Genomic DNA, 13,826 nt, shown 5'->3' on the forward strand with positions numbered 1-13,826 from the left:
AAAAATAGAACCTTTAGGAATGCACAGTTTATTTTCTCTAAACAAATAGCCATCATGCCTATAGAACTTGTCAAATGCAGCATGCTCACAAGCTAAATAGATAGAAGAAAAGTCCGGGTCATTATCATACATTTCCTTAATCAACTCAAAACCAAGCAACTTAGAACTCAAATTAGTGATCAAAATGTACCTCCGAGACAATGCATCAGCCACAATGTTTTCTTTTCCCTTTTTGTATTTGATTACATAGGGAAATGATTCAATGAATTCCACCCACTTAACATGTCTCTTGCTAAGCTTACCTTGACCTTTCAAGTACTTGAGAGATTCATGATCCATATGAATTACAAACTCTCTAGGCCACAAGTAATGCTGCCATGTTTCCAAAGCTCTAACCAACGCATATAACTCCTTGTCATACGTTGGATAGTTCAATTGAGCTCCTTTCAACTTTTCGCTAAAGTAAGCGATTGGCTTTCCATCCTGCAACAAAACAGCTCCGATGCCTACTCCAGATGCATCACATTCAAGCTCAAACATGTTATCAAAGTTAGACAAAGAAAGAATTGGTGCAGTTGTAAGTTTTTCTTTAAGGAGATTAAAAGCATGCTCTTGTTTTTCTCCCCAATAAAAACAAACATCCTTTTTCACAATTTCATTCAAAGGTGCAGCAATTGTACTAAAATCCTTGACAAACCTCCTATAAAAACTTGCAAGACCATGAAAACTTCTAACTTGTGCTACATTTTGAGGAATTGGCCATTCTAAAATAGCTTTCACCTTCTCCTTTTCCATTTCAATCCCATTAGCACTTATAACAAAACCAAGAAAAACAACTTTATCCATGCAAAATGAACACTTCTTGAGATTAGCATACAATGATTCTTTTCTTAAGGTGTCCAAAATAGCATGCACATGGTTAAGATGTTCATCCACATTTTTGCTATAGACAAGAATATCATCAAAATAAACAACCACAAATTTTCCAATGAATTTTCTCAAAACATGGTGCATCAATCTCATGAAAGTGCTTGGTGCATTAGTTAAACCAAAAGGCATGACTAACCACTCATATAGACCAAATTTTGTTTTAAAGGCTGTTTTCCATTCATCTCATTCTCTAATGCGAATTTGATGATAACCACTTTTCAAATCGATCTTACTAAACACAACAGATCCATGCAATTCATCAAGCATATCATCTAGCCTAGGAATAGGATAGCGATACTTTACAGTGATTTTGTTGATTGCTCGACAGTCGGTGCACATCCTTTATGATCCATCTTTCTTAGAAACAACAATTACCGGCACAGCACATGGACTCATGCTCTCACCGATTTTTCCTTTCTCCAACAACTCTTGCACTTGCCTTTGAATTTCCTTAGTCTCTTCGGGATTGGCCCTATAGGCTGGTCGGTTTGGTAGAACTGCACCGGGAACAAAGTCAATTTGATGTTAAATACCTCTTAATGGAGGTAATCCACTTGGTTCATCCTCGGGAAAGACATCCTCGAATTCTTGTAAAAGAGACACAAAAGTACTTGACAAAGAAGTGGTTAATTCGTTAGTGGTAAACAAAGACTCTTTGTACACTAAGATGAAAACACTCTTTTCTTTAATTATTGCACTCTTTATTTCTTTTGCTCTCACATAGAAATTCTTTTTTTCTTTTCCCTCATTCTTACTTTTCTCTCGACTCTTTTCACTCGACTCTTTTTCAATGCCCTCGCTTTTTTTTCTCTCAACCTCACGTGCTCTCCTTGCTTGAGATAATTTCTGTTGATCTTCTTGAACTTGTTGAGGTGTCAAAGAGACAAGCATGATAGACTTGTTGTTGTGCTTGAAGGTGTAGTGGGTGTGAAATCCATCATAAGTCACTCTACGATCAAACTGCCATGGCCTCCCCAAAAGAATGTGACTAGCATGCATTGGCACAACATCACAAAGAACATCATCTTTATAATTGCCAATTGAAAACGAAATTAGAACTCGCTTAGTCACTCGAATTTCTCCACATTCATTAAGCCATTGTAGCTTGTACGGATTAGGATGTTTTTCCGTTGTTAAGCTCAACTTTTCCACCATTTCAGAACTTGCAACATTTGCACAACTACCACCATCAATAATCATTATGCAAAGTTTACCTTGGACCAAACACCTTGTGTGGAAGATGTTCTCCCTTTGTTGATCATCATTTCTGTTTTGCATGTTTAGAGCCCTTCGAACGACCAAAAGTTCTCCATGTTCTGGTCCAATCTCCTCCAATTGTTTATCCTCCTCCTCATCATCATCATCTTCACGTTCACTTTCAGATTCTATCTCTCCATTTGGCTTCAAAATCATCACCCTTTTGTTTGGACATTGAGATGCAATGTGTCCAATACCTTGACAACGAAAACATTTGATATCTCTATTTCGAGTAGAAGTAGAAGTAGAAATACCTTTACCCTTCTCAAATTCTTTGGACTTGGATGTCGACGCTTCATTTTGGGGTTTAGAACCTGCCCCAAAATTGGATTTGGATGAAGTCCACTCTTTTGTCCTTGAAGAATGAGAACTTGTTGAAAAATTCTTTTGGATTGTTCCCTTCTTCTTCAATTGTCCCTCCACCTTCATGGCCATATGAACCATGTCCTCCAACTCCACATAGTGTTGAAGCTCTACAATATTTGCAATCTCCCTATTCAGCCCACATAAGAATCGAGCCATAGTTGCTTCTCTATCTTCTTCAACATTTGCCCTAATCATGGCAATCTCCATGTCTTTGTAGTACTCATCAACAGATTTAGTACCTTGTTTCATAGATTGTAATTTTTGATACAATTCACGAAAATAATGAGAAGGTACAAATCTCTTACGCATTATGCTTTTCATTTCTTCCCAAGTCGAAACCGGTCTTCCTCCATATCGCCTTGTACTAGTTGTCAATTGATCCCACCAAACTATAGCATAGTCAGCGAATTCAATAGCAGCAAGTCTAACCTTTTTCTCCTCGGAATAGTTGTGACATTCAAAGATGAGATCCACCTTTCTCTCCCACTCCAAATAAGCTTCGGGGTCACTCCTTCCTTGGAATGTTGGGATCTTCAGTTTGATGCTTCTCAAATCACCATCCACTTCATTTGTACGCCCTCTTCTACCGTTTCCACGTCTCTCATTTCGATGCCTATATGAAGCATCATCTTCTCCTCCACTCTCTTCCTCCTCGTTATTATTTTCATTTGTTGCCTGAACTTCTAGCCTCTCCAACCGCCCTGAAACACTTTCCAGAATCCGTGCAAACCTTGCAAATTGTTGTTGCATGGCTTTCAACGTAGGATCAACTGGAATATGATCGTCAGTAGAATCCATCCTCACAGTTCACTCGTGTATCACACAAAAAATAAACCTCACAAAACACTCGTGTATATCACTCGTTGGCTTTTACCTCCCCTCAAATAACCTCACCTCTCAAGCCTTTTACCACTCTTTCTCTTTTGCAAAGAAAACACAAGTATAAAACAAATCAAGAACAAACAAGAACAAATAGCAATCAACCAACTTTAGCCCTTGAATGAAGGATGAAAGGAAATGGTCGAGAAAATGATGTGAAAAATGTATTTGGGTTTTTTTTTCTGGTTTTTTTGTTTGCTTCTTTTGTAAAGCAAAAAAAGATAATGGATAAAAGAAGGTAAAGATGTTTACTATATGTACTTTTTTTTTTTGGCCCCTTTTTTTTTTTCTTTTTTTTGCAACAACTAGATAAAATGAATATAAAGTTGTGCTAGCCTTTCTCACTTTTTTTTTTCAATTTTTTTTTTGAAACTAAGATATGAATGTAAGGTAAATCTAAGAATAGATCAATACCAGATGGCTCGTGATACCAAATGATATGGATTGGGATAGGACGAAGGACCCGTTGGATATATTGATCCAAGTATAAGGTTTGGCAGCGGACTCCCTTGATTGATAATCTGGTTTGATCCACTTCCAGAGCTTGGAAAACCTCGACCCGTTGGCTATATGATCAGCCAAGAACCTCGGTATGGTTGAACGCCACAAGAACTTGCTCAAAGTATCTTGATAAGTTCCAAACAAGTGAAAAACTCTACAAAGAGAATTCAACTCACAAGACAAAGTCTATTTTCGTATTTGATCAATGGTGTCCTCAAATGACATGCTTACAAGCCTATTTATAGGCTAGAATGGACTCTTGAAAGTCTCATATCATTAGTACAACTTAAGACCTTTAGAATGACTCATAATAAGTGAAAAGTAACTCCTAAACTATTGGTGTGACTTTAGGACATCTAAAGTCACTTATTTAACTCAAAAAGTAACTTAAAAATGACTCTTCATTTTGGTTGCTCCAACTTGGACGAAAATGCATCATGTATCTTCAATTTGGGCCTCCAAAATGTGATATATAGTGACTCAAAACTTCATGTATTGGGCCGCCCACTAACTTGAATAATATTCACCATTTGGCCCAATATAGATTGGTCTTGGAATTGGGCTTTTACTTCATCAACTAAAAGCATCATGGACTCCTTTATCTTCTTAGCTCTAGCTCTTGTAATTGGTCCACTTTGAATGAACAATGGATCCATCTTCTTGTCCTTGTAGATCAGCTTGGGTGTAGCTCCATCAAGTAGTACCGGTTGGAACTCATGAGGCTTTCCCTCTCTTTTGCTTCGGCCTTCTCAAGATCAAAGTGTCGATACGACCCGCTCAATCTCCCTCGTTCCCCGGCCAAGGAGGTCCCTTCGTGGCAATCCTTGAGTTTCCCTAGCATGGCACCTTCCCGCCCTCGTTCTAGTGAGGATGCTCTACCGACCGAGCCTCTCGGTTGATTGCGGATTTAGGGCCCGTACCGGTCCTTTTTGTTGTGATAGGGAACCATCTCCGAGCCATGTTCACCCGGCATGTCCCCCATGATGTCCGGGCCTAGCCCTCCCGGACCATTGCCTCCTCTAGCCTTCGAACTCGTACTTGGCTGACTTTCCTTGGCTTTGTTCTTCCCTTGTTGTTGCCATTTCGTATTGGATTCATTTTGTCTCAGTCCACTGTGGTGCTCTTGGTTCCTCGTTCCCCTTGTTGTGGCTGTTTCGGTGGGGCTACATTATAGTTCCGTTTTGGTGGACGCTCCTACGGCTTTGCCGCATAACATACCTCACTCCTATGCCCCACGTGTTTACATTGTCCGCAATACGGTGGAATTTTAACCCATTTTACTTGCTGCACCACTTCCCGTCCACATATGTCCAAGATGATCTCCTCGGGGGGGTGGCCGTGTAATGTCGATTTCGATGCATATTCGAGCGAAGGAGAGGCGAGATTTGTTGGCCGTTGCTCGATCAATCTGAATTGGCGTGCCAAGCAGCTTTCCTATGGCGAAAAGGGCTGATTGATCAAAGAGATGTATGGGAAGACCGATAAGGTTGCACCAAATTGCCGCAATGGGTGATTCACAATATGCATCAAATTCGGGCGACCATTTGAAAACTCTCATCGGGTGACGATCAATAAGCCAAACCGGCGTGCCTTTTGGGCCACTTAAGAGCCGAGGATAATCCGCAACGTCCTCGAATTGCACAAGAATGTGTTTAGCATTAATGTATTTCCAAGTAAAGCCACAACGAAATTTAATTTTTTCGAGAGCCTTTTGAATTTGGTGCGAAGCCGGAATAGAGTGTGAAAATTTACCTTTTTTTTTTTTTAATCAAACACCTTTACGGTGGAGGGTTCGTGGGTCCCTCATCCCTATATTTCAAAATGAGGTAATTACAAAGTGCGGCACCACCCAAAGGTGGTGTGCCAAGACAAAAACCAAGAGTAGTATGCGGTCCGATCCCACAAGGGTCGGACCTCATCATACTCCCGACAAAATTACAATCAAGTGACAATAAAACGCTATGATCTCCCATCTTCTCATTGCCGGCTCTAGTGTCCGTTCCCATCTAGGTTTCGGACGTGTAGCACTCCCATTTCGTCCAATCGGACGAAGTCCAAAAGCTCTCTCGGGGCTGAATTATGCTGCATTCGTAGGCCACTTTCTTGTTCCGGGCCAATTTTCGCAAGAAAATCCGCTGCTTTGTTCCCCTCCCGGTGTATGAACGTGGCTTGAAATTTGAGTTGGCGCTTTAGCAAGACCAATTGCGCCACAGTTTGCCGAGCAAGTGCCGGTCCCCATCCTGTTCCATTAACTAATTTGATTGCTTGTTCCGCATCCGCTTCGATCCAGATTGGTAGGCCAAATTCCATGGCTATGCTCAACCCGTGGATCATGGCCATGAGCTCGGCCTCAAGCACTGAGTGTGCTTCAAGGGGCGTAGTGAAGGCTACAAGCATCTTGCCCGAATGGTCCCGTATGATTCCTCCCCCCCCCCTGCTTTGTCAGTCGCTTCATTAAAGGAGGCGTCCGTATTAAGTTTTATCCACGGCTGATCCGGAGGATTCCATTTGATCGCCATGGCTAGAGGTAGCGCCCTAGCTGCTTCCGCTTGTTGAGGGATGTTTATTCCAAGTTTAACTCCCTTCCAGTGCTTCGGCTTCAAACTTCCATTAGCCCTATGAATTCCGAATGAACATGTGGACCTTTTTTTTTTTTTTTTAATCAAACACCTTTATGGTGGAGGGTTCGTGGGTCCCTCATCCCTATATTTCAAAAGGAGATGTATACAAAACATGGCCACACCCAAAAGTGGCGTGCCAATACCAAAATCAGGAGTAGTATGCGGTCCGGTCACATGGGCCCGGACCTCATCATACTCCCTTCCGAACCTCAAACTACAATTAAGCCAAAACCAAAAAGGAAAACATTACACTCCTTTGATCCGACGCTCAAGCCTATTCTTTATCTTCATTTTGGACCCGAAGGTTCGGGACTCCGAATGCATCCATCCTAATGATTGCTGTGAGGAGTCTTGGTGCCGTGATGGCATCCATACGGCAGTAGTCGGTTCTTTCTAGTCCCATTTTGGCGAGGAGATCTCCTGCTCTATTCCCTTCTGATGGAGGTACACCCAAGCTGATCAACAAGGACAAGAAGATGGATCCATTAATCATTCAAAGTGGACCAATTACAAGAGCTAGAGCTAAGAAGATAAAGGAGTCCATGATGCTTTTAGTTGATGAAATAAAAGCCCAATTCCAAGACCATTCAACATTGGGCCAAATGGTGAATATTATTCAAGTTAGTGGGCAGCCCAATGCATGAAGTTTTGAGTCAATATATATCACATTTTGGAGGCCCAAATTGAAGATAAATGATGCATTTTCGTCCAAGTTGGAGCAGCAAAAATGAAGAGTCATTTTTAAGTTACTTTTTGAGTTAAATAAGTGACTTTAGATGTCCTAAAGTCACACCAATAGTTAGGAGTTACTTTTCACTTATTATGAGTCATTCTAAAGGTCTTAAGTTGTACTAATGATATGAGACTTTCAAGAGTCCATTCTAGCCTATAAATAGGCTTGTAAGCATGTCATTTGAGGACATCATTGATCAAATACGAAAATAGAGTTTGTCTTGTGAGTTGAATTCTCTTTATAGAGTTTTTCACTTGTTTGGAACTTATCAAGATACTTTGAGCAAGTTCTTGTGGCGTTCAACCATACCGAGGTTCTTGGCTGATTACATAGCCAACGGGTCGAGGTTTTCCAAGCTCTGGAAGTGGATCAAACCAGATTATCAATCAAGGAAATCCGCTGCCAATCATTATACGTGGGGTTCTTGGATCAATATATCCAACGGGTCCTTCGTCGTATCCCAATCCATATCACCTTCCCGGTGGATGAAGGTGATACGGGTGTCCTGTCGGCGTTTGAGGTTTGTGATCCGTGCCATCACCCGGCTGATGTGGGCTGGTCCCCAGCTTGTACTGTTCAAAAGCTTGACCGCCTGATGTGCATCTGATTCGACCCAAATAGGCCTTCTGAATTCCGAGGCTAGTATCAACCCGAATTGGATGGCGAGTAGCTCCGCTTCGAGGGCTGAGTGAGCCTTGAGTGGGGATGCAAAGGCTGCAAGCAGGTTACCCTCATGGTCTCGAATAATTCCTCCTCCCCCTGCTTTGTCCGTTGCCTCAATGTAAGCTCCGTCTGTGTTAAGCTTGATCCAAGGGGCATCCGGCGGGTTCCATTTGACCACCATCGCAAGGGGCCTAGTCCTCCTTGGCTCGGCATGGCTCGGGACGTTGACTTTGAGGCGGACACCCTTCCAGTGCTTCGGTTTATAGGATCCGTTGGCCATGCTATTTCTGATGAACATTTGCACCTGCCAAACCACATTGAAAGACTTAAATTGCACCGATTGATGGCGACTCCTATTTCGTTCCACCCAAATGAACCATAAAATAAGATATGGCATAGACCGGCTGAGATGTTTCTTGCCGGGTTGCCGGACTCTTCGTGCCCAAACTTCGAGCCTTTCTGGGATAGTATCATTGATCCGGAGGGGCGGTGATGATCCCTCGAACCATGAGTCGAACTCCCTCCACACACCAAGTGCCCCAGCCCCTTGTATGAAGAGATGTTGGAGAGATTCAATACCCGGTCTGTGTGGGCAACATTGGCATTTAGACGCCATTTCCATTTTCCTCCACTGAAGCTTCGTATCCACCGGGATTCGGTTGGAGAGAAGTCTCCATATGAAGATAGCAATCGAAGATGTGAGGCCCGCTTTCCAAATATCATCGAGGCCTTGGATGATCGGTCTTTGAGTTCGGATGGTCTCCCATGTTGTAGCTAGAGAGAACTCCCCATTGTGTGATAATCTCCATCTCGGCACATCTGGTCCATCCGAGAGGATTGGCGTATCGAGGATCTTCCGGACAGCATGTTGCGCCAAGCCGGCTTGCGCTTGGAGCATTCGTAATTTGGCCTCATTCCAGGCCCCATCCACAATGAAATCTGCAACATGGACAAGAGGGCCTCCCCTATCGTCGAGGCTAAGTTCCCTCAAGGGCGCATCTCCAAGCCAAAAGTCATCCCAGAATAAAATTTTGCCTTCTCCCACTACCCAACGGATGTGCGGTTGTGCATGTGCCCGAACCTTCAAGAGTCTCTTCCAAGTAGGGCTACTCCTTCCCGAAGCTCTAGCCGAGAGTGGGGATGCCTTTTGACAATATTTGACCATCATATACTTAGCCCAAAGGGAGTTCTGTTCCCGGAACCTCCACCATAACTTGATATTAAAGGCACGTAGGACTTCTTTGATCTTACGGATGCCCAGGCCCCCTTCGGCCGTGGGTAGGCATACCTGGTCCCATCTAATCCAGTGCGTCCTTTTCTTCTCATTACTCGACCCCCAAAAGAAGCGAGCCACTTGCTGGTCGAGTTGCTTGAGGGCGCCACCGGTTGGCTCGATAGCTTGAAAAATATGTAAGGGGATCGCCTCTAGTGTGCTTTTTATCAAGGTAAGTCTCCCCCCAAAGGAGAGGTGCCGATGTGCCCACCCAGATATCCTAGCCGAGATTTTCTCTCGGAGGAACAAAAACATATCCGTGCGCTTCACCCCCCTGTAAATAGGGACACCAAGGTAAAGGAACGGGAACGTACCTCGGGAGAAGCCTCCTTCACTTTGGATTGTGTTTGTCCAACCTTCATGAGCCTCAGAAATATAGAAGTTGCTCTTGCCGAGATTGATTTGTTGTCCGGAGACCTCGGCATAATGATCCAGACATACACGGAGCCTCCGGAGGGGGCTTGCGGCCGCTTGCGTGAAGATGATGATGTCGTCCGCATACGCGAGGTGGCTGATCTGCATGCTGCCTCGGGTAGCGTTGTATGTCATGTCTTTGTTTCCAAGTATGAGTTTATCAAGTGATCTCGAGAGATAGTCCGCGGCAAGGACAAAGAGGGCGGGGGAGATGGGGTCCCCTTGCCTAAGCCCACGAGTGGATTTGAAGAAACCCGTCGGGGCCCCATTAATAAGAATCGAGAACCAACATGTCCCAATGCATCTTTCGATGAGCGCCACCCATTGCTCGGGAAATCCCATTTGCTTGAGGACTTTTAGGAGGAACGGCCATTGAACCCGATCGTAGGCCTTGGCCATGTCAATCTTGATAGCAACATTAGGTGCTGGTTTGCTTCTTTGGAGCTCATGAAACATCTCCTGTGCAAGAAGTACATTGTCGTTGAGTAGCCTCCCTTTGACAAACCCGCTTTGATTAGGTGCAACAACACATGGAAGGAATGGGGCGAGTCGCCTCGTGAGTACTTTAGTAATCACCTTATTGATCACGTTACATAAGCTAATGGGCATATAGTCTCCCCAAGTCTCGGGTATAGGCTTCTTGGGGATGAGTACGATACTCGTGGCCGTGAAGCTTCGGGGGAGGAAGGCCCCACCAAAGAATTGCCTAACCGCCGCCACCACATCTGGTCCCACAATGCCCCAACTTGATTGGAAGAATAAAGCCGAGAAGCCATCCGGGCCGGGCGCACTATTGGCCGAGATATCAAACACTGCTCGCTTCACCTCCTCCGCATCCGGGGGATTAGGGAGGGCCGCCAATTGCTCCGAGGGAGGGAGTTGGTGTAAGAGGTTAAGGTTCGGTTCCGTGAGCTCCGGTTGGCTTGGGGCAAGGAGGTTTTGAAAGAACTCGACCGCCGAATCTTTGATGGCCTTGTCGTCCGTGAGTTCACATCCATTAGTGGTGAACATGTGGACCTGCCAAATCACATTGTGCGGTTTGAACTGTGTGCCTTGGTGGCGGCTCCTGTTTCTCTCCGACCATATGAACCACAATATGAGGTATGGGGTGGCTCGGCTAAGATGCTTCATGGTCGGCTGTTGACACCTTCGCGCCCACACTTCAATTCTCGTAGGGATCGTATCATTGATTCGGAGGCGAGGGGAAGGGCCATCGAACCATGCGTCGAACTCACTCCAAACCCTTCGAGCTCCGTATCCCTGAATGAAGAGGTGTTGGAGGGACTCGATATTCGGACGATGGGGGCAGCATTGGCACTTGGAGGCCAGCTCAATCTCCCTCCACTGAAGTTTTGTGTCAACCGGCACCCGGTTGGAGAGTAGCCTCCAGATAAAGATGGAAATGGAGGTAGTGAGGCCCGTCTTCCAAACATCACTCAGCCCCTGAATGGTCGGGTGTTGTCCTCGGATTGTTTCCCACGTCGAGGCCACCGTGAATTCCCCGTGATTGGAAAGGGTCCACCTCGGGATATCCTGTTCACCATGGAGGATTGGGATATTGATGATGCGATCAATGATGTGTTGTGGGAGGCCGGCCTGGTCATGAAGAAGTTGGAGCTTAGGTACATCCCAGACGCCATTCCTAATGAACTCCGACACCCGCGTGGTTGGTCTTCCCCTTTCATCAAGGCTGAGCTCCTTGAGTGGGGCGTTGCCGACCCAGATATCGTCCCAAAAATAGATGTTTCCTTGTCCCACCAGCCACCTAATGTGTGGTTGTGCGAGGGTCCAGGCTCTCGACAGCCTCCTCCACGTCGGGCTACTCCTGCTCGGCAATCTCAAGGTAAGGGGCATGGAGTTAGAACAATATTTTGCCATCATATATTTCGCCCACAGGGAATTTTGCTCCCGGAAGCGCCACCAAAGTTTAATGTTGAAGGCGCGTAGAACCTCCTTAGTTTTACGGATCCCGAGCCCCCCTTCATCAGTGGGGAGGCACATTTGGTCCCAGCCAATCCAGTGGGTCCGCTTCCTCTCACTCGTAGAGCCACAGAAGAATCGAGCCATTTGTTGATCAATATGTTTTAGAGTGCCGGCGGTGGGTTCAATGGCTTGGAAGATATGCAAGGGAATCGCTTCAAGGGTGCTCTTAATAAGCGTGAGCCTCCCTCCAAAAGATAAGTGCCGGTGCGCCCAGCCTGAAATCCGTCTTGCAATCTTTTCTCGGAGGAAGAGGAACATGTCCGTGCGCTTTACACCCCGATAGATGGGGACCCCTAAGTAGAGGAACGGGAAGTCCCCTCTAGAGAAGCCCCCTTCCTCTTGGATCGAGTTTTCCCATTGCTCATGTGCGTCAGCAATGTAGAAATTGCTCTTGGGGAGGCTGACTTGTTCGCCTGAAACTTTTTCATAATGCTCAAGACAAGCTCTGAGCCGGCGCAAGGGTGTCGCCGCCGCTTGTGTGAAAATAATTAAGTCGTCCGCATAGGCTAGATGGCTGATCTCGATGCATCTCCGGGAGGCTTTGAAGGTCATCTCCTTTTGGCCTAGAATGAGCTTGTCCAGGGCTCGCGATAGGTACTCTGCAGCAATCACAAACAACGCAGGGGATATCGGGTCGCCTTGTCGCAGTCCCCGTGTCGATCTGAAGAATCCTGAAGGTGCCCCATTGATAAGAATCGAGAACCAACACGAGCCTATACACCTCTCCATAAGCGAGATCCATGCATCCGGGAAACCCATGCGTCGGAGCACCTTAAAGAGGAAAGGCCACTGGACCCTGTCGTAGGCTTTAGCCATATCAATCTTCACCGCTACATTTGGCGCTGGGGAGCATCGTGCAAGCTCATGAAACATCTCTTGAGCCAAGAGCGCATTATCATTGAGGAGCCGCCCTTTAACGAAGACGCTTTGGTTTGGAGAGATGACCTGCGGAAGGAAAGGGGAGAGTCGAGTTGTGAGTACCTTGGTGATGATTTTGTTTAAGACATTACAGAGGCTGATGGGTCGGTAGTCGGTCCATGACTCGGGCGATGCCTTCTTTGGGATGAGGACGATGCTTATGGCCATAATGCTACGTGGTAGGAACGCCCCCCCTGAAGAACTGTCCTATTGCTTCCACCAGCTCCAATCCCACAATGTTCCAGCAGGCTTGGTAGAAACAGGCCGAGAAGCCATCGGGTCCGGGTGCACTATCTCCGGAGATACTAAAGACAGCATTCTTGACCTCGTTCGCATCCGGCGCCTTCGCAATATCTGCAAATTGCTCGACTGTGTGGGCTTGCTGGATTAGGTCGAGGTCCGGCTCATCGAGGGGCGGGTTGCTAGGCGCGAGAAGTTGTTGGAAGAAGTCCACTGCTGATTTCTTTATTTCCGCTTCCTCAGTTAGCTCTTGTCCGTTCGCACGAATCGAATGAATATGTAAACGCACCCTTTTTTGCTTCACCCAGCTTTGATAGAACCGGGTGTTCTTGTCGCCCTCGGCCAGCCATCTCAGGGCTGCCTTTTGCCGCCAAAAGTCCTCTTCCATTCTCAGCAAAAGGATGTACTCAGCAATGTGTTTGTTGATCGATGTCCTATTCACGGGAGTAGGCCTTGCCTCGAAATTGGATTGAGCCAGGGCAATAGCTTCCTCCTTGTTCTTGAGATTAGCATGGATGTTCCCGAAAACCTCTTTGTTCCACTCTTTTAGAGCTCTCTTAACTCTAGCATGTTTGATTTGGATGTTTAGGAGACCACCCGCCCCCGTGGGCTCCTCCCACGCTTTTTGCACAACATCCATAAATCCCCCATGCCGGATCCACATATTCTGGAACCTGAAAGCCTTGCCTCCATTAGTGGTGTTTGGAGTCTTGCACCGTGCTAGAACTGGGCCGTGGTCCGATGCGATCCGTGGGAGATTTGTGACCCGAGTAGCCTCAAAGACCCTAGTCCATGGCTCGCTCACAAGCACTCTATCCAGTCTTTCAAAGAGGCCCATGTAAACTCCACTCCATCGAACCCGGGGTCAAGCAGTCTGCAGTCTTCAATTGCCTCCGCAAAATCGACCATCTCGGCTTGCCGGTTGGTGTCGCTCCCAATTCTGTCTCGGTGTGATAGGATGGTGTTGAAGTCACCGCCAATAATCCATGGCGTTCCTTCGAGGGGCCCGGCAATCTCTCTCATTTTGTCCCACAAGAGGTATCTTTCG

At 45.9% G+C, this 13,826-nt stretch overlaps 1 protein-coding gene across 1 annotated transcript; it reads right to left on the reverse strand.

Moving 5' to 3' along the window:
- Positions 1–10,082: 10,082 nt before the first annotated feature.
- On the reverse strand, positions 10,083–13,616 carry LOC121786713. The gene is made up of 5 exons (XM_042185341.1): positions 13,221–13,616; positions 12,759–13,139; positions 12,148–12,565; positions 10,297–12,033; positions 10,083–10,096 (listed from the first exon to the last, which is right to left on the reverse strand). The coding sequence occupies exons 1-5, from the start codon at positions 13,614–13,616 to the stop codon at positions 10,083–10,085; spliced, it is 2,946 nt and encodes a 981-aa protein (XP_042041275.1).
- Between the last annotated feature and the right edge of the window lie 210 nt (positions 13,617–13,826).

Source organism: Salvia splendens, chromosome 22, assembly GCF_004379255.2.
Source record: "Salvia splendens isolate huo1 chromosome 22, SspV2, whole genome shotgun sequence".
NCBI classification, from domain to species: Eukaryota; Viridiplantae; Streptophyta; class Magnoliopsida; order Lamiales; family Lamiaceae; genus Salvia; species Salvia splendens.